This window comes from Agelaius phoeniceus, chromosome 15 (genome assembly GCF_051311805.1).
Source record: "Agelaius phoeniceus isolate bAgePho1 chromosome 15, bAgePho1.hap1, whole genome shotgun sequence".
Taxonomy (NCBI): domain Eukaryota; kingdom Metazoa; phylum Chordata; class Aves; order Passeriformes; family Icteridae; genus Agelaius; species Agelaius phoeniceus.
The window spans coordinates 14,327,177-14,352,210 of NC_135279.1; the positions used below are offsets into that span (position 1 = coordinate 14,327,177).

The 25,034-nt window shown below is 40.5% G+C and overlaps 1 protein-coding gene across 3 annotated transcripts in view; it reads right to left on the reverse strand.

The window, feature by feature from the left end:
• SLIT3 (slit guidance ligand 3) overlaps positions 1–25,034 on the reverse strand; it is a 494,867-nt gene that overhangs the window by 77,632 nt on the left and 392,201 nt on the right. For all 3 annotated transcript variants that reach the window (XM_077186384.1, XM_054642751.2, XM_077186385.1), the window contains 7 exons: positions 24,864–25,027; positions 22,231–22,363; positions 13,418–13,486; positions 12,290–12,361; positions 12,037–12,108; positions 6,594–6,665; positions 1,953–2,116 (listed from right to left, as the gene is read on the reverse strand). In XM_077186384.1, the coding sequence (XP_077042499.1) occupies positions 1,953–2,116; positions 6,594–6,665; positions 12,037–12,108; positions 12,290–12,361; positions 13,418–13,486; positions 22,231–22,363; positions 24,864–25,027 (746 nt within the window). The remainder of the gene's footprint in view (positions 1–1,952; positions 2,117–6,593; positions 6,666–12,036; positions 12,109–12,289; positions 12,362–13,417; positions 13,487–22,230; positions 22,364–24,863; positions 25,028–25,034) is intronic.

Here is a 25,034-nt window from a genome sequence, read left to right on the forward strand (position 1 = left end):
CAACTACATCTAATATCCTGGATCACAGATGTACTGATCTTTTGCCTAAGAGTTGCTTGTTTAGTTCAGAGAGAAAATGAGCACAACTCTTGATATATCACAGGTTCAGAATGAAGAAGACAGCCAGTCTCTTTCTGGTTTAATTTTCAGATCCTGTGTAGTATACAAAATCAATTATTTTCTTCGGTTCACTTCATGGGAGCAAGTGCATTATTTGCTATTTTTAGTACTTATATTTCTACTTCACATTTGAGACACTATTGTAAAGTCTCTGGTTTGATAATTATGGTCAGAGTTCTGATAGTTTTGAGACTGACATTTCAAAGTAATTAAATTATAAGGTTACAGTTATTAAAGATACATTTGAAAGGACATAAAATTCCACTCAGCCTTGGGAACCTGTGTTTTAAACTCACCCCAACACCACCATTTGTTTGTTCAGCAGTTTAATTCCAGCACCTATAAAATCACCCTGCCAAGCAGTGCTGTAAATGGGCATGGTACTCTGAGAGACATAAAAACAGGCTTTATGCCCTCATTTCCATTTCTAAGAGAGGCTACTGATACATCTTTTCCGCTATAAATATAGATCCATCTTCAAGTTCCTGCTGGTAAGCAAAGCAAAACTCTGAAACTCTTTTTTTATGAGAACATGCAGATATGTCTTAATCTCCACCACTCACTAATGAGCTACTTATTTAATCCACAGAAAAGTGGATAATCTGAGTGCCCTCTAAAGCAGTACACTCCTGCCACTGAGCACCCTGAATTGTTCAGAGCTGCCCCCCAACCCTCTTCTGAACAAATGCACACTGAATTCAAACACGACACGTTTTCTGTAATCTACAGTTTCTGAATCGCCACTGATTGGAACGGTTTGCAGATCTGCAGATGAAAATGTACTTCTTGGTAAATATTTGCTTTAAGAATTCTGTTTCTCCATTTTCAAGTAAATGTACATAATAACTACAGTGCTCTATGTTTTTATAATACCTCTTATTTTCTCAATTTTTTGGGGGTAAGTCACAGGCCAAAACAAATTATTTGTTCCAATAAGTTCTAACAACAACCTATATGCTAATGTGCCATTAGAGAACCTGGGGTGAGCATCAGGAACACTCACTGCTCTCAGGCTCCCTGCTTCTCCTGCCTTAGTGGAGAGTGGAGTGCTTCTCCTCTCCTTGGTGGAGCAGCTAACTGCACTTTGGGGAAGAACACAAGAAAACACAACTGTTGGAACCCAGGACATTCCTCTGACTGCCCTGGAAGACTTGAGACCCTGGCATGGAGTCAAAAACACCTGTGCCTTTGATTTTAGCCCATGGAAACAATTAGCCACTTTGTGTGAAGATTTACAAGCCACAAGAGTTTGAGTAGAATGATAGTTAATTTGTCACAGGGTGAAAAAGTAGAATTTTGGAGTTTTAGAATGGGGATTCAAGAGGAAAGATGGAGGGGTCTGGACATGTCCTGTCCTTATTCTCCTTCTTCTTGTCCTCCATCTTCTGCTCTGATGGTGACACTTCTGGATTGGTTTAGAGTAGAGACAGATTGTCTAACATAGGTGATAGGTATTGGAAAATTATTGTAAATAAAGTAGACGTGGTTCTTAGCATAAAAAGTTAACATCACCCCAAGGACAGTCAGTGTGCTCCAACCCGAGCTGCTGGACAGACCTCAGCAGGTCAGAGGAAGAATGTGATGGATAAGAGAAAATAAACAACCTTGAAAAGCAGAACTGATGAATCTCAACTTCTTCTTTGGTCGTGGGGCTGGGAGAAAAACACTTTCTAACACCTCAGGAGCCATTTCAGCAACAGAAACCCCAGACACAACTTGGAAGGAGCACGACATTCCGGAAAACAAACCCCAACCCCAACTGCCCCGCAAAACCAAGGGTGCAAGAGCACAGCCCAGTGGGCAGAGCCTTGGGCAGAGGTGCCAGCTCCTACCTTTGCACTGGAAGTGGTGCGTGGGCGTGGTGAGCAGCAGCCTGTCCACCATGGCCTCGGGGCCGCGGCAGCGCGCGATGCCCGGCTCCTTGTAGCCCGCCTTGACCCACTCGGAGAGCCAGCGCAGGTGGCAGTCGCAGTGCAGGGGGTTGGTGCCCAGAGCCCTCGAGGTGCACAACAATTAGCACAGGTTATTTGGCAGGCAAGGACAGCAAACAGCTCTGATCTCAGCGAGGCACGGTTTATTCTACATTTCTATGGTATTGTTTCCCAACGAGGAAAGTATTCAGGAAGGATTTTAGATTTCATCTCCTGCTCTTCTCCTTTCTTCCCATCATTAGTTAGGGAAATTATATAAACACCTAAGAAGAAATCCCTTTTTCAAACAATTGTGCTTGAGCAATGTCACCAGACATATTGCTTTCATCAAATTCATCACATTGATTCCCTTTAATTCTCTGTCCTTCCTGAGCGTATTCTAACCCTGAATTGAGTAATTTAGTTTGGGTCTGATGACTCACATTAATGACTCCTCACCAGATGAAACACATATGCAGAAGATATCTCCATTTTCCAAACTGCAACCCAGTGCTTGCTAAGTTTATTTATGACTTTGAAAACACATTTGCTGCTTGACCCATCATTTGAGTTAGGTCAAACAGTTGTAGAAGATGCATTTATATAGCAAAATTATAATTCTCAGAATTTTTTCCTTTATTAGTGGATATCTATCCAAAAGAAAATCAACCTTTTAACCTTAAATTTAGGTGCTACCTTGACTAATTGGTACTTCTCTTTCTCTTAAAGAAAGTGTCTTTTTAGGCAATCGGTCAATTACAAACAAAGTTTACACTTCAGAAAAAACAGTTTGAAGCCAACTAATTGTTTAAAATGTGAAGAGATGCATGTTGAAAGTCTGTATTTATTTTGCTTAAAGTCAATGTAAGACTTCAGCTGTACAACACCTGAATTGACCTTATGAAAGAAAAATAAGCTAAATAAAGAATAGCACAAGGAAGAGATACTAAAGAAACAAATTATTCAAATAGGTTTTTAGACTTTAAAAATTCTGCATATGCTATAAACTATTTTTAAGATGGTACTGTAAACTCAAGCTTCTTTCAAATAAAAACATATCAGGCAGGACATTAAGATAGAAACCTCAGTAAATTTGTTGATACATTTCTATTGGAGTGACTAATGAACCCACTGTGCCCTAGACAGATTCATAATGAGAGTTCATGGGTTCAAACCCTGTCTGGGGCTCATTCATCAAAATTAAATGTGTACTGCAGCTCAGCATTAAAAAATACCCATCCACTCCTCCTGTAAATCCATTGCTTACAATGGAAAAAAAACTACTGGGTTGACTTTTTGACCCTGGAACTGTGATCAACTGGCTCAGTTGTCCAAGGTCAAACAAAATGCAGCAGTGAAAGCTGAGAAATTTTTAGTGTTGAGAAACTTCCATATATAAAATGTGAGTGGGAGGACAAAGGAAAGCTTGTTACCGTGTTAATTAATATTTATAAACTATGTTAGAAATAAAGCTGCTCTACAGTCACAAAAAATGATTACTAATAACATTTTTGATAACTTCAGAAATGTATCCTTCCACACTTCTTTTTGTGGTTTGTGCTTTGTTTGGGGGTTTTTGCCTTTTATTTTTTTGTTTGGTTTGGGGTTATTTTTTTGATTTTTTAAAAAAATTTATTTCTAGGAACCAGAGATAATTCTTGTATTTTCATTCATGAGTTCTAACATACTTTCTCAATTTCTCTGCCTATTATAGCAAAATATTTCCAGAAGGTAAAAATATCTTCTGCTGTAAGGAAATACCACCAGAAGCATTTTCAAAATGTTGGGCAGATATTTCTGTTCAGACACTTGTTTTGTTTAGGGGCATCTCTGAATAAAGTCAATTAAAATAACTCTATCCATGACAATGCTGAAAAAAAGAGGAGGGGACAATTTATTTATATAGGCAGTCAATAAAAATTTGAGTAAAGGGAAGATAATTCAGCAGGATTAGAAATCTGAGCTGTTTATGGGAAATATTTTGGAAATACCTGCTGTACTCAACATCATCCATTGCTGAGGGTTTGTGCAATCCCTGGGGTGCCACAGGGTCAGTTTGTGTGAGCAGTGCTTGGGACACTCACCAGTGAAGGGTGAGGACAGCAACTGCAGGACCTGACCTAACTGGGAAGGTCCCAGCTCCATCCCAGCAGATTTTGGGCTCTTTTAAAGTAATATTATACCCAATCCTACAGCAGTGCTGTAGCATTCTTATCATTGCCCTGGATTAAAAATGTCAGTAGAGTCATGGCTTAAAAAGGCAATTATGTGATTCAACTAAATAAAGTAATAAAGAGTAAACAAAAGCAGTGTACAGCACACACAAACCTACCTCAAAATTCAGTGAGCTAAAGCTGCATAGTTTGTTATGATATTTCCATTACAGCAACATGATGTTCATGACATAAAGGAAATGTGGTGAAAATGTTCCTGTAGGCTTTAAACAGCTATGGAGAAAGTGATTGGACCATCTGGATTTCACTTTTGTTCTTCCAATTACAGACCAACTCAAAACTGTTGCAAAAGACTGACTAAAATCCATAGTCTATGCTACACTGACTAAAATCCATAGTTTTGTCTATGCCACACAAATATCTCTCTGCAATTCTAAAAGCCAGTTTGATGTCCCCCTTGTCCTGCCCCAGGAGGCTTGGGCTGAGCATCCTTTCCACACCCTGGCACTCAGCTCTGCCCTGCCACAACACCAATCCCACCCTCAGCCACATACTTTGCACAATTAGGACAAATTTTTGTTCTCCCATGCTTTAAGAATTTGAGGATAGCAAGTCCTTGTATGATTTTCAAACTGACCCCAAGTGCCTGCTTTCTCCTTGAAGTTCAGTGTATCAGGAGGGGCTCAAAATGCATTTATTTTCAATTATTATGACTCTATGGTTTTGAGTAAGCACAGCTTTTTCAGGCATATGAGGAAAAAATTAATTGTGGTTCCTAAAAGTTTCAGGATCCTCTTTAAGAAACTGGAGAGCACAATTGCACTGTAAAATTCAACTGCTCAACTGTGCAAATTACACCCCAGACAGGTCTTATTTATTTTATGGATCCTATTTATTACTGTTCATTTGGGCTTTGTGTATTTTACATTTCTGGCAGCACATACATCTAAACAGAAAAGAGTGCAGAGATTGTATTGGGCCAAAGGGGATTTTATCACTCCCTAAGGTGAACAGTTTACCCAGGAAAATTGGATCTCCACTTCATTTAATGTAAACCCTGAGGGAAATTCAAACAAATGGAACATGCTATGTTTATTCCTGGAGTTCTGAAAATACCCCCAGCAGCCAGATTCCCAGTATGGAAGGTGTCACTGCACTCCCAAAAGCAGGAACAGGGCTTCAGCTCAGCCAGAATTTCAATCCCAAACACACAAAAAGACTGGACTAAACTGGGAACAGGAAAAACAAATGTGCAAAACCAATGATACTGAGGTGTAAGCTGGAAACAGAGAAGATTATTTCATTATTTCTCTGCTCAAGTTGCCCAAGCTGCTATCATGATTTCTGTGCCTATCTGAGATACTTTTATTTTTTACTGTCCATAGAGGAACAGAGACAGAAAGCTGCCAGGGATGTATCTGCTACCCAGGAAATACTTCAATACAATCTGAATCTGGTGTTCAGGGAAGTGTTCTGGAGGGCATGGTAAAGGTTAAAAAGAAACAATAAATAGATATAAACCTATGTTAAATGCACACATATCTGCTTGTGTTTACATCAGCACCAGGCCAGAAAACATCTGTATCAGCCTGTGAAACCACTCACTTCACAGAGGGACCAGCACATGCTCAGCCCTCTGATTAACTGAGGGCAGTCATCAAGAAACTTGCTGCACAAAATTGCTTTTCCTACATCAATTATCTAATAGTGTGAAGTATCACACGCTATCTCAGTGAAAAAGCATTTTCTGGTCACTCAAGTTTAGTTTGGAGCCATTGCAGCTCTTTGTCTGCTCTTTCATCAACTAAACTGCATTTGAAAGTCTCCTGGCCCTCTACCAGTGTAATAGTAATTTCCTCAAAAAGCTGAAATGCCTAATAATTTTTGCAAACTATGGAATGAAGCATTAATGCTGTGAAATGACCAATTTCCATGTGATTAAATATATATGTCTGTAGTAGTGATTCATCAACAAGTCCATATACTGACAACATTCCAGCATGCAAAACATATGACACTTATTAAGCAAAGAATTCACATTTGCTTAATATTTGCTCTTTGTGGGAGGTTTCCTGCCTCACTCTTAAACCATAATATGCTCTGCATTTCACATTGACAATGCTGAAAGAAAACCTTAAACACAAAGTCCACAGCAGAGAAAACTGTCACACTTGCTCATTTGGTTTTCCTTAAGAAAATATTTTCATAACTAATAACAACAGGTCCTAGAAATTTTTATTTCCTTTGAACAGATGCACTATGAATATCCAGAGCACATTACCAAAAGTGAGCAGGAAAACCAAAAAAGCTACACAATCCTAGCAATATGTGCTGTTTTACAAATCTGAAACCATCAATCCCAGAGATTCAGCCAGGCAGAAGTACTTACAGATGGGACAGGGACACCAGGTCATTGAAAGATCCCTCAGGAACACTGGAAATGTCATTTCCATGGAGTGTCCTAGAAGGGGGAGAAGCAGGAAGGTATCAAAGCACAGTATTTTGTCTGGCCCCTGCAACTGAAGGAATGGATGCTTCAAAATTAATTTTAAAATGCTTTAAAATTAATTTAATTTTGATTCTTTGAGAGTTTCTGTGAGTTTCACAACTCATGAACTTCCATGGTTTATCACTCCTGCCTCGAGGTGTTGGCATTTAAAACAATGGTGCAATCAGAAGAGTTGGTGAGTGCTGCTGTAAATTAAAAAGGTGACATACCATTTATGCCATTAAAAGTGTATTGATGACAAGTGGACCCTCACATCCAGACCTGAGTTCTCTTACAGAATCCCATTAGCCAGAAGCACAGCAAAAACAGAGCAGGGGAAATAAGAATTGTGGAAGTTAAATTAACTATTGACTTCAGAGAGATCCTAGGAGAGAGAGCAAGAGTCCCTGGGGGTAAATACAGCCACACTTTCCCATTCTTACAGTAAAAACCACCTCTCTGTGCTACCAAGGAAAGCACCTGAAATCAGTTGTTTTAGGACATTATTCACCCTGTGCAAAGAAATTATAATTTTTAGCAGCATTTTCAGGACCCTTGAAAGGAGTGAAAGGGTTTCTCCACTGTTTCCAGGACAATTTATTTCTTTATTTCCCACTTTATTTCTTCTATGAGAAAAGATCCACATTTGTGCATGGGTTACATAGAGAAGCATAGATGGGAATTCCTGTCAGTGCTCCAGACATGGCAGAGGAGGGTGGAAAACAGAATGCTGCTGAGTGGTTTGGAGCAGCTCTTGCCCTTGAGTCATTTGTTTTCTAACTTACCTGGTGATTAGCTGACACAGCAATCACAGTTTTTACTTCTGTGAGTGTACCTATTGTTGAAACATTGGGTTTAAAACAATCCAAATCTCAACCCATGGAAACAGACAACTGCCCTAAGTGAAAAAAAAGCATCTGTTTTTTTGCAACCTTTCTGCCCTAACACCACTCTCAGCTGCACCAGGATGTACACAATGCCCCTCCAACATCCTGATTCTGAAATTTTCCTTTAAGCCTTCCTTGGTTTTGACTATTAATAATAACTTGCCATATATAAGGGTGTATCTCCAAGAAATGAATCTGCACAGGAACAGGAAGGATGTGAGCTCCCACACAGTAACTCCAGATAAAACACACTAATTCTGTACAGAATGACCAGCTGAGTGAGACAAACCCACAGCTATTCAGCAAGGAGTATTTTGGTGGTGTGAGGAGACCTAGTCAACCACTTGTCATCAAAATGGTCAATGAAATGAACACATTTAAATAAGCAGCTGCTCATAATGAGCTTATTGCTGATCTTTTAAACTGCAAGACAATTCTCTGTAAACAGACATACTAATCTTCAGATTGTATCAGTCCCATTTATCCTGTGAAGGAGTACATTTTCTCTTCTAGGTGTATTGGAAACATCCAAGAGAAGCTGAAGAATGACATAGCCATTTATCTGTAAGAAGTTAAACCCATCAAATAAAGCCCTTAGAAGGATTTGCTTTATTACATGTCCCAAACACTGAGGTGTTTCATGGATGCAAGTGCCTGCATTTTAATAAAAAATCATGTCAGCAACATCATCACTCCTACAACTAAAATGAAATGACAAATGCTAAACCCCCCCTAAAACTCACAATAATAAATAGTGGCAAGAGAATTCAACAGTGCAACAAAATCTTTCCTCTTGGATCAACATCAGGAACACATTTTTGTACCAAATCTCCTTACAATCAAATGGTCAAATAAATCCTTTCACATTAGGACATTTAAAGCACACACTGATGTGTGTATTCTCCCTCAAAAGCACAACTTCTAGGGATCCTCTTGTCTGAGCTCCAGTAAATAGCAAGGGTTTGGGTTTAAGGTGATGTGGATCTCCTCTGGAGGACACAGTAACAGAACACTTGAGAATTCTTGAAATCAAAACTTCCTTCAACACAGAATCTCACTAACTTATTCCTTTGTCTTCAGGGAAGGAAATTAATTCAACAAATCCTTTTGGGCTGGGGTTTCCTGGTTGTTTTTCTTTCATGGACCCTTCCCACGTCCTGCCTGCCAGCCCATTGTCCCCAGCCCTGGGCTCCTGCAGACACAAGGGGGATGTGTTTTTGGGAAGACAGAAATGTGAGCTCTCAGAGCCACATCCCATCAGGGCAAACACCCACAGGGAGCCCCCAGGGTGCCAAAGCCTGCAGGAGCCAGCACAGCTCGGATGGCAGGGAAAGCCACAGTGCCACTGCTCCACGCTCACATCAGCAGAGCTTCTACAAACTGACTGCATAAATACAAGGAATCATTCTCTGATAAAAGAAAAAAAAACCCACAAAAAACAAAACACCAAAAAAAACCCCCATAAAAACCAGCCAGATGCTTCTGTTGGGTCAAATCAGTGCAGCACCCAACAGTGAAAGTGTACTGCAAAAACTTTGTGCCCAAAGATTACTGGTGACAGCTTTATCATCACACATACTAGTGTTTGTCTGAGCTTTGAACTGCAGGAAATATCCATCAGTTTTCAGTAAAACTGGAGCATCTCTTAATAGAATATTCCATAGGTCATTTTACCCCTTTTGCCCCTAACTATAACATGGACAATTATTTAGTGACCTTAGGAATTATTTTGATTTTTGGACTTTGCCTCTTAACTAAGTCACATATGTGATTACACAATGATCTTTAAAATAATCTGTTCAGGTCATTAGAGAGCTCTAATACTTCTAATTTGTCTCAATCTCAGCTTCCTTAATCTGTTTATATTTAGTTTCTAAGAAGACAAGCTTTGGACAAATTAACTGAAAAACCAATCCACAACTTTTCACTGTAACAGCTTTGGCTCAAAAACCTACTTCTGCTTATTAAAAAAAATTCTCCAGACTTTATGTCCTGTGCTCCCCTGCACCCTTTGGCTGCTGTTATGGATAAACCATGGGAAGGCTGAGATTAAAGACCTGATTTTGTAAACACTGATAGATATTAAGGCTTAAACATAAACATGTTGACTCTGCAGTTTTCTCACTTGGGCTTGTGCTGAAAAATCTAAGAAAGGGAGTTCAGAATGAAATATCTGTCAAAGACCAAGTGCATCATGCAGCTATGATTATTCTGATTTTCAAAACACTTTTTTACTGTATTTACTTTAGAGCCAAAAATACAGAAAACAAAGGAATTTGGAAAACTTTCATGAGAAGGGTCTGCTACCTCCAAAGGCATGCACAGCCAAAAGTAATAAGATCCCTATATTGTTTTTATTAAAAAAAAAAAAAGTGAAAATTGTTTTGCTGATGTTTTCTCTTTTAAGTTCCCCTGAGAGTATGGATAATAAAAAACTGACAGTAACAGATTTCCTATTGTCTCTTGGAAACCATTTTCTCTTTGGAGAATTGATTTTTAGTAGCAACAGTGATGACACGTGGCAAAAGTTGTAGCTGATACCAGAGTTTTGTGGGCCATAATAAATCAAATCAATCTGGAGGCTTCCAAATGCAGGGAGCAGAGGCAGAGGTTCCCATTTCACTGCTCTGTGCAAGGCAGTGGGGGGTTTCTCCCTTGAAGGAGGAAGATACTTTTTGATTAGCAGATCATTTAAAAAAGCCAAAAAACAACAGTTGTCATTAAAATACTGCCCTCTGTTCCTGCCCATATGTGGCCTGCAAGAACAGAAGTGAAAAGACAAATTGTGGCTATTGGAAAGAGGGAGGCATGGTTTATCCCCACTGTAATTCAGGGTAGAGAGCCCCTCAGCAGCTTTAATCAAGCTAGCTTGCATCTCAGGAGCAGGCCAGAAGACAGCTCCATATGGAATAATTTATTTGGCCATGAAACAGAATATATTAATCTGTGGCTGAATTTCAGGATTCATGTAACAGCTCAAATGTGACCATCCCAGTGTGCTAGAAATCAGAATCCCAAGCCAAACTTAAAGCAACAAATCCAAATCACGAATCTTTCTTGGTTTTGCTAATGAAAAGTGGGAATCCAAAGCTGTCTTGTAATTTGGGAGGCTGAAACTGAGATATCTGTTTTACCATTGAAACCACAGTTTATTGCTTATTGCTTCCACAGTCCCAGTACTGCCCATGTTGACACTTTGATTCCACATTTATAGAACCAACACACAACAACCACTGCTCTTTAGATTAACACAAACTTCTGCATCTGAACATCACCTATTTTTTTTTTAATGGAAAATATCAATGTGAAATTTCATAGCACTCAGAATGATCTTCAGCTTGTCTGTCCTGAGCTTTGAGTGTTCAGATCTCTTTCTCCTTTGGCACACTGAACCAATTCCCACAGACAAGCTATTTAATGCATCCCCTTGGGCTACTGTGCAAGTCTTGGTGACCCACTCGTGTCTCTGGGCCATGGCAAGGTTCCTTCTCCACCTTCCTGGTGTCCACAGAACCAACCCAGGTTTGTTTCTGATCAGGCAGTGGATATGAGACAGAGGCAGGAGCCAGTCCTGCAGCTGCCTGAGGAAAGCTGGGAGAGGCTCTTGCTGTGAGGAACAGGCCCACAGCCCACACTCTGAGACAATGAGGGGATGAATTTCACAAGAGATTGTAAACAAATGGTTTAATCCACAAAGCTGCTGAAAGCAGCTACACTGGAAAGAAAGGAGGAGTGCAGAAAAGGACCTCCCAAGAAATAAACCACACATGGATATCTCTGAGCAGGCCCCCAGTCAATATGAGGTGTAATTTTATTCACAACTTAAGGACATTTGAGACAGGCATCTCAGCATTACTGGTGCCCAGCCACTGGCCTGATTTATTCACTGATTTAGTGTGGGAGCTTCTAACTTCCCTTCAGATCACATTCTAGCTTGCCTGTATCAATCTGAATCAATGGAAAATATTCTGAAAATGCACAGAAGTTTTCCATAAAGACACTTTTGCTGAAGCATCCAATGGAAACTCACACTCTATAACCAAATGCATACAGACTAAGGAAAAGTCTTCTCCTGTGGAGCACCCAGACATTGTTCAGGCAGCAGAAACAGATTCTGTGAAGTTTTTTGGAGATGGTTTCTCTGATGCAGGAACTATCACCTGTATTTGTGACAGTCCTGCACCAGAGCTTTCAGAGAAAAGCTCCATAATGTAAATAATGTAAAAGCTCCATAATGTAAATAAACCCTGAAGGAAATTCAGCCAAATGATTTTGCACTCCTCCTGCAAATATGTAATCCTGTCTTTAGCGCTCACCTGCTCTGGCCTCTATGGGACAAATTCCACCAGAGCAGAAATACACTGACACCAATGATGTGAAAATTCATTCCCCCCTGCCCATTGCAGCCTCCCTGCCCCAGCTGCAGCCTGCAGAGCTGCACTGGGGGATTCACTTACAGCACTCGCAGCGAGCGGAGCCCGGTGAAGGCGTGGACGGGGATGCACCGGAGCCTGTTGTAACTCAGGATGCTGCAGAGGAGAGAGCAGAGTCACAACTCTGGCCTGGCTTTGGTTATTCCACTGCTAATTCAACCACAGATAGGCACGGAGAGACACATGCTTAAGCAACAAGGGATGCACTAATTGCTCAACAGCTTAGATGGTGTTGGAAAAGCAATTAAAGCTGTTAGCAAAACTTTGGGCTACTTACAGCGTCGATAACTGAGTCATGTTGCTGAAGGTGTGATTGGCCAAGACACTGATGCTGTTGTTGCTCAAATCACTGAAGAAACACACAGAGAAAATATCATTTACATGGATGAATTAATCTTTAAAAAGATTACATAATATCTGCAGAGCAAAATGCTTGGAAGCAATTGAAAAGTCGCATATTATCAACCGGTGTATTTTCTGACCAACTTTGAATAAACTCTAAAGGAAAAGCATATCAGACTCCCCTAAAAAGCCTCAGACTGAGAAACATGAAAGCATCTTTCCAGCATACAGCATTCAATGAAAAGAACAAATGAATAAATGATACAAGCACTGCTGAATGTTTACTGTTCCAACTTGCTTTGCAATGCATTCAAGGCACCCCACTTCCAAATACTTATCATATTGACAGCTACTAGAACAAAATTTCATTTTTCATTTAAAAAAGTCTTTTAGACTCAACCAGAACATTTTGTTTTTCTATTGATCTCCCTTGAAAAACAAAATTAGGGATGTTTCTAAATAAAAAACACTCTTAAAGCAAAGTACTCCAGTTTTTCATCCATGTTGTTTTTGTCTGAGGCTGCCCAGGCCATTGGACTGGAGTATCTGCACAGCTGATTCCAACAGCATTTGAAAATTCCTGATAAATAGTTCAGGCAGGGAATGTCACTCCTGTGTATTTCAGGGAGCAATTTACAGAACAAAGCCTAGCTGTGTCTCTATCTGCATGACTGTTCACAGAAGAAACAGCTATGCAAATTGTCATTGCCTTAGCATTGTAAATACTGCCTCATCTAGCACAAATGAATGTGCCTCCTCTGCTAATGACCTTTACAGATAAATCTGCCAAGTGAAACTGCAGCAGTCTGTGTGAGAGTTTTGTCCTCTCGGGGTCCTGCAGAGCAAGGGGCTTCTCAGGCACCTCACTCTTTATGAACATTTACTGGCAGCAGTGTCCACTGTGAAATTCTTTCCAAATTCAAATTACAGAAGGTTTTGGGGTTTGGTGTTGGTTTTTTTTCCCCACACCCCACTCCAAATACCAATTATTTATGTTCCACCAACAGCACAGTGCAGAAAGAGTCATGCAATTTCCCTGACATTGAAAGCACGTGTTTCTTACATCAGTGTCAGGTGTCTGAAGGCAGAGAGCCCCTTCGGCACAGCAGGCAGATGGTTTCCTTCCAAGTATCTGAAAAAAGTCACATTTGACAATTACACAAACACATTAAGGAGAACTCACGTCACTCAATCTGCACCACGAATGAGGACAATATAAAGTCAGTCATTAATGAAATTATCTTTGATTCATTGCTTTGAAACTCTAACAGCTTTTACTTTATAAATGAATTACCCACATGCAAAGCACAACAGCAGCTTATTGATTTACTTTATTTGTTTTAAAACTTGGAAGTGCATAAAGGATCTCTGGCCTACAGCAAACAGAAATGACCACTTGGTTCTTCTGTGACAGCAGCTGAAGAAGGGGAGAAAAACTGCATGGCCTGTGCCCTGAACTTGGAGTTACCTTTCCCAAGTCTCTCCAACAGTGCTGACTGCTCCCTGACCCTGCCATTTGTCCTGAGCATGAAAGGTCCCTGTGCAGCCAGAATGGGAAGAGGAGCAGCACTCCCAGAGCTCTGTGCTGCAAAAGGTCCCACTAATTCCAGCATCAACACAAACATCCACAAGTTTGATGGCACATCCACAACGTGGCACATCCACCACAGCAATACACCCCCGTCACCTCTCCTTTTCACAGCAGGTACAGGAGGAAAATCTGGTATAAATTAAAGACCAAAGACCAAGCTCTCTTGGAACAGAGGTTCCTCCTATGTGCACTAAGTATATTTAACAACATATCTTGTGTTTCCAGTGTGGACATTGTTTGAGACACCACTGAACCTATTTCTATGCAGACACAGGCATGGTAGGGCCTTTGGGGATAATCCTAAATCCTCATACAGGCAAATAGAGCCTTCATTTTGCCCTTTTTCTCCACTTGAGAACCATGATCAGTGAGTTACTTACTAAAAATGCGTGAAAAAACACAAAAATTTTAAAAAGCTTGCCTAGAAGTGAGCATGGGTACTCCAGTCTGCACAGCTGACTGTGGCAGCAATGGGATTTGGGCATTTCTCTGTTTATCACAATAAAACAGAGACAGAGCTGGAGGTTTTGCGCCTTAACCTTGGCTTTTAGGTACCCATGGAAGATACCAAAGTAATAAAGCTCCAATGCAAAGTGACTACTGTGGTGCCATGGCAGTGCCAAGATGTTTCTCCAGACATCTTCCAGAATCAACATCTGCCTGGGAAACCAACCCATCCTTCTCAGAGAGCTCCATGGAGGAGGAGGAATGTATTCCTCTCTCCACAGGTGGGATGAAAGAGAAAATGATATTTCCCTTCCTTACATGATGCTGCAGGGATATTTCCTGAGGCAGACATGGGGCAATGCAATTGATGTGGAATGTTTTGAAACATAATCAAGTGTAGCCAGGAAATGCAGCCCACAGACACCAGAACACTTCATGTGCTGCCTCTGCTGCTGAAAACAGAATCTGATAATCATGTTAAGAATTTTTATTCCACACATACAATTTCCTTGTCTTTGGCAACAGGCCTCCTTATTCTGCACTTACTATAGCAAACAGCAATAATAATAGATTAGCCTGGTGCTCTATGTTCCCTTGCTACATTAACTTAACAGCATAGAGATACTTGTGTAAACTAAATCCAAGAATATTTTCCCACAAACTTTATTTTTACATAATTCAAAAAATAAAATCCATAAAATAACCCAGAATTTCTTACATAATATATTTTATAGCTGGTATTATTCCCTCCCCATCTTTCTTTTTCAGCTTAATGACCTCTCAACATTTTCTGCTGCTTCAAATCTCTTTTTGTACTGAACTCCAGCTGAACTGCTCCAGCCAGGCCCACAGTTATCCCTTCTGCCTGTGCACAGGATCCCATCCTGGCAGAGTTCCCCTGGAGCATGCACTGCAGCTCACCTCACTCCTCTCCAGGGTTAGGCTGGACACTGTGGGAATACCAGTTCTGACTTTTTAACCAAAGGAAATGACTTTCTCAATTAAAAACTCTGCTGAACTAATTAATCTCTCCCTGCCAATGATCATGAGCACTGAGAGAGTTGCACAGCCAGCAGAGCAGGGACAGAGTCTCAGCAGCCAGAGGACAGAATGGCTGCGCCACACTTACACCTCCCATGGAAATCCACATTTTCCACAACTGGAAAGCCACTTGCTTCATTTTGGCTGAATCTGTTATAAATGATTGTGAAAATAGAGTTCCTGGGTAATTTCCCACTATAAACTGGAGATTCTCAGTATTTAGACATGCATGGCACATTTCTTACAGGGCAAACCACATCTCTTTCCCCCAGCCATGGTCTGCTGTGGATGCAGAAGGATGCTGGGAGTCTGTGCCTTCCCCTTCATCCCAGAAAATCACAAATCTCAAACCCATGCAAGAGGGCAGGTTAGGCTGTAGTCTTTATTCCAAATGTAAAAGTCTAAGGATTTCTAAAGGAAATCAAAAGCAGGTCATGTATTATGTATTTGGAAGTTATATATGATTTTCCTTTAGGAAAGGAGACTCTTGCAATATGTTGAATTCTTCAAGAACATATTTTCAGGATATTCTCTAGTTGATCTCAATATGAAACAGCCTGCAATTTAAACAAACTCATGGTAGTGAGCCAAAGTTTTTTCTTCCTCATCTGCTTGCTGGGGCAATCAAAAGTCAAGGGTGCACATTTTAATTCAGTGCTTCATGACTCAGACTAACCCAGACATGCAGACCCCTGGAGTTAAACTCCTACAGAAGATCTGCTTTGAATAGCTCTGGATTTGCTCTGCAGCAATTTGATGGTTATATAAATGTGCTAGCAAAAAACTGCAATACTCATACCAGTGGTACAGTTTCTGAATAAACACAATTTAACTCTGAAAAAGCACTGATAACACACTTTTCATGCATCCATAAGAACAATTCACCACTGCTAAACCTCTCACCCCATTACACAAAACGTGGCAGCATTTTCCGAGCTGAAGGCATTCATTCTGAAAGCACATTTAAGTGCAGGGAATTTGAAATAACCAAGGCTTTCAGGGCAGAAGAGCTTGCCAAGAATCAGGAGGAGCTGGGATGCTGAATTTGAGGAAAACAACTGCAGCAGGGGAGGTGCCTCTGGCAGAGCTGGGGGTGCAGGGCACCCCCTCCCCACCTTGCTGGGCTCAGGGGGCTGGACAGAGTGAATAAAGGAATTATTCCTGAGGGCAAATGGGCAGAGACACAAAACTTTGTGTATTTATGAATGCATCTATATAAATAAAAAAACAGAGATGAAGCTCCAGATGCTCTGCCAAAAAGCCCCTCAAAATAGCCATAAAAGACTCAATGTGGAAGGAAGATTAAATTTTTAATTCTTTCCAGTCTTTAGCCAAAGGAATATCATGTCCATGGTGTCTGGTATGCAAAGAGATTCTGGTATGAATGAAGAAAAATACGTGTCTAATTTTAATTCTGGGAATCAAGTTATTAATATACAGAGTCAAGACTGAGTGTCAGTTGCCTTAAAATAGACCCTGACTGCTATCCAAAACAACCTCATTTGCTTCCTAAGGTCTCTAGGCTCTATTTAAATATCAGATTGGAGGTTTTTGGAGTTTACCCTGTGAATGCTGCTGAGAATCCTCAAGTCTCAATAATGACTTGTAACCAGCAAGCAATTGCCAGAGCAAAAATTGAAAAAGAACCAAACCAGAAAATCCCAAAATACATGTTCAGCTCTCAAAGAAAGCCACCACCTTCCTACCTGGCCAGGTTTCTTCTACAGCATGGCCAGGGGGGCTGCAGCAGCCCCAGGGCTCATCCAGCATCCTCCACACACACCAACATTGCACATAAAACATTTAAAAAGCTGCTCTTTTTTCCAACTTGTCTATTTTTGTACTGAAACCACTTGGGTTGGAGGTGATACAACCAGCCCAAGGTGCCAGAGCATCGTGTAACAACTTGAATCACTTGGAATCCTTTTTGAACTGAGGCGTCTATTCAGCCATGAAGTCAAACTTGCAGTGGCAATCCATGCTAAGAGGAGAAACTGGAGAGAGAAATCAGCTCTCAGGCAGTAATTGAAAAGGCACAAAACCTTTCCTTTCAATATTCCACAAAGAATGTTACATTACAAAACCCAAGATACTTGGCAATTTTATGTAGCTCTAAAATTAAGTTACACTCCAAAACTATTCATGTCCATACCCACTGTCCTAAAATTTTGAGTCAAATTTCATTTCCTAATGATGGTGGTCTAAAAAAGAATTGGACTGGGAAAGACGAAACATCCACAAACAAGATTTTTAAGAGCTTCAATTAGAGTTTTTTGAGAGGAAACAAAAATTAAGTGTGGATCTAGGTTCAAATATGGATCTTGGACTATCATAAGCTTTGGCAAATTTGGACTCTGGGTTTTGCTGTATTTGTACATCAGAGCACAACCTTCATGTCTGACACACAAACATGGCTGTGTTTGAAAGAAAGTTAAACTTTAGTCTCTGCAAGTGCTAATGTCCCCTTTCTGATATGGACCCAAACTTTACCAGTCACTGAACATGTTATTTGATAATATTGATATTATTTACTTATTCTAAACTATCAGGTTTGAAATGCAGATTAATTCCTCTATTTCATGAGGAAATAGAAGGAAAATGAAGAAAGACTATTCTAGAGGTAGTAAATAGACTGAAATTTTACATTTTGTTTCTTTACATTGTCATTGGGAAAGAAAAGGTTGTAGGGAGAGGAAAAGTGTTCTGAAGGTTTTGTTTTGATTCTTATTACTTTTTCTTTTAGTTACTGTTAATAAATTTCTCTTTATACCCTTTTAAAGCTTTGAGCCTGCTTTGCCTTTCTCCTAATCCTACCTCACAGCAGAAAATAAGCAAATGCACTAGTGATTAACCAACATGAACCCACCACACATCTGTAACTAAAATATCCTCCACAGAACTCTCCTTCTTTCTCTCAATGGCAGAATCCCCCTCTGCAGAAAATGAGCAGGACCACATAAACCTTATTGTTTCTCTCCTTAATTATCAAAGGCAAAGCCCCTGGTGCCTGTGCTGGGGGTCATTGTGTAAAACAGTGTGAATTGCCAGACAAGCAAGAGAATTTGCATTTGCAAGCAGATGATTTTCATCAAATATCTCACTCCAGAGTTCCCCTTTGATCAAGCTGAAAGTGGTGCTAAACTGTTAGAATATTCCACAGCTATCCAAACTGCTGTGGGCAGATTTGAGGCATCGATCAGCACAGCCCAGGTAAAAGCCCCTGGTTTTAGTCACAAGTCAAAGGAAATCACAAGTGCATTGGAAGCTGGAAAAAAAGGGTTGGGATTGGTGGTAAATACCTCCAAGTAAATATGATAACTGATAACATGAACCTACCAGGCAGAACAGGGAACAGCAAGAGGAGAGAGAAGGTTTGTGAGGAGAGAAAGAGAAATGGCAAAAGTAATGCAAATATTAGCCTGCATTGATATAAATGGAAGGGGAAATAATCCCTAACAGTGATGTATGAGTGCAGGTTTTTCTAACAATCCCACCAGTGCTATCCTATAGCTCAGTGTCATGACAACATTTGGAGTCTAGAGATGACATGATTGGTACATATTTATTCTAAAACACACCACACTCATTATGCTACAGCTTGTGCACACCGTCCACATAATTGCCTCCAATGATTTTCCCCAGTGCAAAATGTTATTTGCTGTAGGTCCATAAAAGCAGCTGGATGCTGTCAGATAAGACTTTATTAGAAATAGACTATACTTTTGTGAATAAAAGGAAAAAAATCTAGTGTTCACACACTGAGGTAATACATAAAAGGAGAAAGAGCATGGGAAACTAAGTTCAAACAGATTTAGGGGAAAAAAGCAGAATTAAAGGAAAGCCTGAAACACTAAGCAGCAGCAAGGCTGAGTTCCAAACTAGCTCATTGCATGAACATTTTACTTCTGAACATCTGGAGCAGAAAACTGAATATGCTCAAAAAAACCCAAGGTTTCTCTTCAGGGCAAACAAACAGTGGGAAAAAATGTAGGCAGTATGTAAATATACAGTGGAGGAATATACAGTGAAGGAATTTGCAAGAAACAACATAATATTTTCCTATTCCCAAGAAGCTGGAAGAGAGCTTGCCCATGATGACAGGGTTTTCTGAAGGAAAAGCTGGGAAATAGAAGTTTCTTGCATCATCATTCCTCTAAAAAGCACTGAGTGATCTTTTCAACTGTGTTCTAGATGGAAGCCTTTTCTGCCAAGGTAATCCCTGCTCCCAGGGGTGGCACAAACCAAACACAGGGATGTCTCCTATCATTCCAAGCTCTAAATGTGAAGGAGATAATGGTTTTCACATGTCTTGTCTAAATATACATTGGAACAGAAACTCAGAATGAGCACTGAAAGGAGTGAGCCTGTGTCTCCTGTCCACCCTGCAATAAAACTTTGCTGGGGATCTTCTCTGCTGAGTGTACAGTGAAATTGGACCCAGAAAGGGCAACATTTCCCCTGTGTGCCTGTGCAAGAGGTATGCTTATTTTTGCACAGTGCTATTTAATACCTGTTACAAGGAAAGGATTCCCCCTTTAAGACTATTTTAAGACCTCTAAGAGAATTTAAAGAAATTTATGAGAAGGCTACATTCAGCCACAAGAGAGCGGTTTAGGCAGACACCTGACAGCTCTTTTTCTTAAACCATGTTGCACAAAAGCACTGCAGTTTAATAAAAAGCTCTGCAACCAATGTGGCTGGCAGATGAATACATCAGCAATGGAAGGTTATAAATGTCAGACTGGTGCATTCATAAAAACTGCACTGAAATGCTCCTGTGCATCCTGTCCCTGCTCAGGGCCTCTGCAGGGAGCGAGCTGTGGGACACAGGGACAGGAGTCCTGCATGTCCTTGGCACCTCCTTGGCACCTGAGACTCTGGCCTTGGGCAACTGAACAAGGTAAATCTCTTCCACCCTGTGCCCAGGAAGCTTTTGGGTTCCCTCTGCCAGGTCCCAGCTGTCCTCAAGATGACACAAGAGGCTGGGTTCCACTGGAGATGCTGCTTATCACAGCAACAATGGGAATTCTCAAACACAGAACAATAAAAAATGTGTAACTTCACACTGGTAACCTGTAACCTGCATGATGCAGCAGGTTATGGGCAATATCTCTGTCTCAATCTGGAAGCAGAAGAAAGGCAAGCAAGATTGATTATTTTTTATTTACTTACTTCATTCTTGTCACAGTTTCCACAAACACATGAAATTTCATGCCTCAGTACCTGCAACCCATCTTTTGGTTTAGAAACAAATAAGGAGCTCAGTTTATGTTAGTTGAGAGGAGAATGAGATCAGGATTGAATTTTGAGACAGCTGGGACAGATTCAAAGGTTATATTTGCAGAATATGAAATATTCAGAGCTAGGCAGTCCATGGCTGTCTGTGTTCTGCTGACACATTTTGGATGGAAAGCAGAAAGCTGAACTAGAGCTTTGCACAGCCAAGAGGCTCCTACTGAAGAAGACAGTCACGTAAACTCCTATGAACTCAGACTGCTCACTTCCAGGCTATCGCCTCATTTGCCAAGAAATGGTTAAGAAATATAGCAGTTTTTAAGAATGTGAGATTAAATTTACTCTTTTTGTGAAAGCTATGTCATCAGGGTATCAGATAGTATCAGCAGAACTCAATATGCAAAATTTAAACATAAAAATTCCTCAGTGTGGCAGTGGAAATCAAAGTAACATCTGTGATACCTTACTGCTGGCAAGTTACATTTGAATGCAATGAAACCTGAACAAAAGCAGAGCAGAGATGACCTTGCAGACTTCTTAACACTGATGGCAATATATAAAGGAATCCAGGCCAGGAATTGCCTTTCAGTTCAATTCAATTCACCATTAACCACGCCCTGGTCAACAGTGCTGCAAGGATGCATTCATTAATGCAAAGTTTCCATGTTGAGTTACCCCAGGCACTTCCAGTACCCTCATTCACCCCCAAAGCCTTGTATTTGTCCACAGCACTGGTAAAAACAGTGTGAGCCCCATTCTCCCCCCGTGAAGGGAGTAAAAATAATAGTAGGTACTAGAAAATAGCACAACCAGATTTTAGTTCATTATAAAATTCATCAAACATACCAACCAACTCAAGCAATTATTTTCACATAGAAATGTTGATGAGATTGTAACAAGTTTCAGTAATGACTCACCTGGGATAGATTTGAATAAGGGCCTAAAGGGGAAAAGCTCAGTATTTCTACTGCCAACTGCTTAAGCCAAGCAGTTCCACCAGGATATTTTCTTTCCATGGAAAGAAAATCCACTATAAATTCCTACTGAAGCGTGGATGAAAAGACAACTAGAAAGATGGTTCTAAACTAGGATGAATTTACTTTGCAATATAATCTAATTATCTGTTATTTTAGCCATTTCATGAGGTTTGGAGAAAAGAATTCCTTGTTTCCACCACCAGCTTCCTTTTTTTCCTTTTTTTAATCTCCTCAGAGGATAATTAGCTCACAGCTGCGTAACTCAGGAACATATTTTCATCATCCCTTCAAACTGCCTGTTGCGAGCTTGGGCTCTCACAGAAGCACTACAGGATTATTTGATACTAATAAATGCATTTGTTCCTACACCCAGAATTAATGGCTACAAGGACAGATAAACTCTGTTCCCGTCACAAAGCGATTTATTCAGTCAAGGGACAAATAAGAATAATGGTCAGAACATACGGGGAGCACCAGAGCACAGATGACTAAAGTCAAAGGCAAACCCCCCAGGGACCCACAAAGCCTCACTAGGATGCAGTTTGATGAACTTCTCGAGAGAGGGGGTAGGAAAAGGTAACTTACAGCTCAGTCACATCCTTGGGAATCCCCTTGGGCAGCATCCGCAGCCCTTTGTTGCTGCAGCGAACCACGGAGTCCACGCAGGTGCACTGGGAAGGACAAGGAGGGGAAAGCAGGCAGCTGCTCTCATCATTACCTGCACAGGGACAGAGGCAGGGTGTGAGGAAATCAGCACTGCAGCCCACGGCCCCCACTCTGAGGGTACCTGGTGACAAGGACCAGGGAGGGGCAGCCTGAATCCAGGGTAACCATCACAGCATTTCACACGAGATCCAACTCTTTGCATCACCCTGCCCTCATGCAAGCTCTTTAGGCAACATAAACAGATCATAAACTGAATAGACATATTTTAAAATATTATTTAATATATATATTTTTTTTCCTAAGGAGAAGCTACTTTGTAATTCTGCAAATGATAGTGCAATCCAATGTATGAATCCCAAGTCCTCCCCCCAGCAGCTGAAATGGAGAGCTTGACCAGCACATTGCCCTTAAATTAATCTAGAGAGATAATATTCACTATCTACTCTCCTTTTGGAAGACTTTTTTACAATTCAGCTTTTAGATGTTTTATTTTTTACTTTTCATTTTACACTAGATCCAGTGCTTTGGATCACCCTCCCCTCATGCAAGCTCTTTAGGCAACATAAACAGATCATAAACTGAATAGAAATATTTTAAAATATTATTTAATATTTTTAAAATATTATTTAATATTTTAAAAATATTTTTTTTCCTAATGAGAATCTACTTTGTAATCCTGCAAATGATAGTGCAAGCCAATGTATGAATCCCAAGTCCTCCCCCCAGCAGCTGAAATAGAGAGCTTGACCAGCACTTTGCCCTTAAATTCATCTAGAGAGATGATATTCACTATCTACTCTCCTTTTGGAAGACTTTTTTAAAAGGTCTTCAGCTTTTAGATGTTTATTTTTTACTTTTCAAAGTCAGCCTGGCACTTGTTTATGATCTGAATTGTAAAGCCTCATTGTTTTCAACAACGATAACCAGGCAAACAACAAACTGAAGCAGCACACTTTCAAGTGCTGGCAATCCATCTGTGCACACTTAAAAATATCAACTTTCTCCAAAAATGGTTTCAAAGGTCCATAAACAGCAGATTAAATCTTGTAATTGAAGAACAATAGGGTTTCTGCAGTAGAAAGCAACGCTTTGAAGCTCAGAACATTAAAGCATGGATTTTCCCCAAAAGCAACAGGCTTTGCAAAACATAAGGCACATGCCTGCTGCAGGATCACATGGATGTGAAAGGAAACCCTTATGGCACATTCTGGGGATGACAGGGAGGGGAAGCACAAAACTGTGTGTGAGCACAGGCAGCCTGAGCTGAGACCCAGAGCTCCCAGGCTGCTCTTTCCTCCTAACTGATGCAAGGACTAATTGAGACAGATCTGGTTCTTTCTTCTCTCTGCTGGAAGCACCCACGAGCATTGAGATTAAAGAAAAAGACTGGAAGTCCTGGTAGAAGATAACAGGATTACCCCTGACTGTATGGGTAGGAATCATTTGCATTCAGAGGGCTGGGGAGGCACCACCAGACTACAGAAGAACAGAGAAGATTTTTTTTTTCTTTTCTTCCCCACTGAGTTTAATGACTGGAAACAAAATTCAAAGTCCTTCATAAACCTGCAGAAAGAGCATGTTTTTTCAGCATATTTAATTTTCCCCTGTGTTTCACACCCTGCCACCACCTACTTTCCATTTGCCTCAATTCCAAGTTACTGCCTGACAGAGAAAGCTCCCAACTGTGGAACGACATTTCGTGCACCAGGATTCTTCTTTTCTCCCAAGTGTGGAATGTCAGTCTGTGGACCAGGATTCTGGTTGGTTTTGGGGCTTTTTTCTCTCAAATTAAAAGTGAATTATTCTTTTATGACTAAAATTGGGTCTCTTGAGCTCTGAGCTCAAGAACCTGGGCCTGTTGCCAGATTGCTTGACTAGGACAGGAATTAATTTTTACTCTAAGTAGGGAACTTCTATCACTCTTATTGTCTCTTTAGAGGTATGACTAACTGCACCTCCAGCCTCTCTGGTCTCAACAAGCTGCAAGTCAAGTTACCAGGGCATTCATCAAGCAACATTCTCCTGACTAGTTTCTCCTAAGTCTGCTTGACCAGAAGACAAAAATTACCTGGAGAATGAAAGAAATCTCAGAGTATTTTCTTTTAAACCCACATAGACCCAACAAAGCATGAAGCATCACTGAGTCATTTCAAATAATGTCTAAGGTTCTTTTTTATTTCCCTGTATGCACCTTTTACTGGTGACCTTGAACAGTATCCAAATCTAAGAGACTTTCCAAGCAAGCCAAGACTCCCACTGGTTTCACTGTTAACTCAGAGTAAGGAAGGCCCAGGATTACACCAGGATTAGACAAAGCAGGGCACTTGTCTACAATAAATTAATATAATTATTAAATTTAGGTGTAGATAGCAGAAATTCAGAAACAGGAAATCAAGAATAAGAATATATCACTGATACAGAACAGTGATCTTCAGCTCTAGGTAGTTGCCTTTTCCACCCCCAAATCAAAATGTTTCCTGTGCAGCACTGCTTGGTAGGGAGGAGCCTTCTCAACACTAACACAAGTGCCAAAACAAACTGGACTTTCTTACCATCACAGGTGAAGTCCTGGACATCTACATCTTGGATTGGAATATCCTTCAAGAAAAAGGGCTTCAAGCAGCGTGGATTTCCACTGACAATTCTCTTCTTCCTCAGCCACTTCCCCAGCCAGGCCAAATGGCAGTTACAATTAAAGGAATTAGCCAGCAAATTACTGAAAG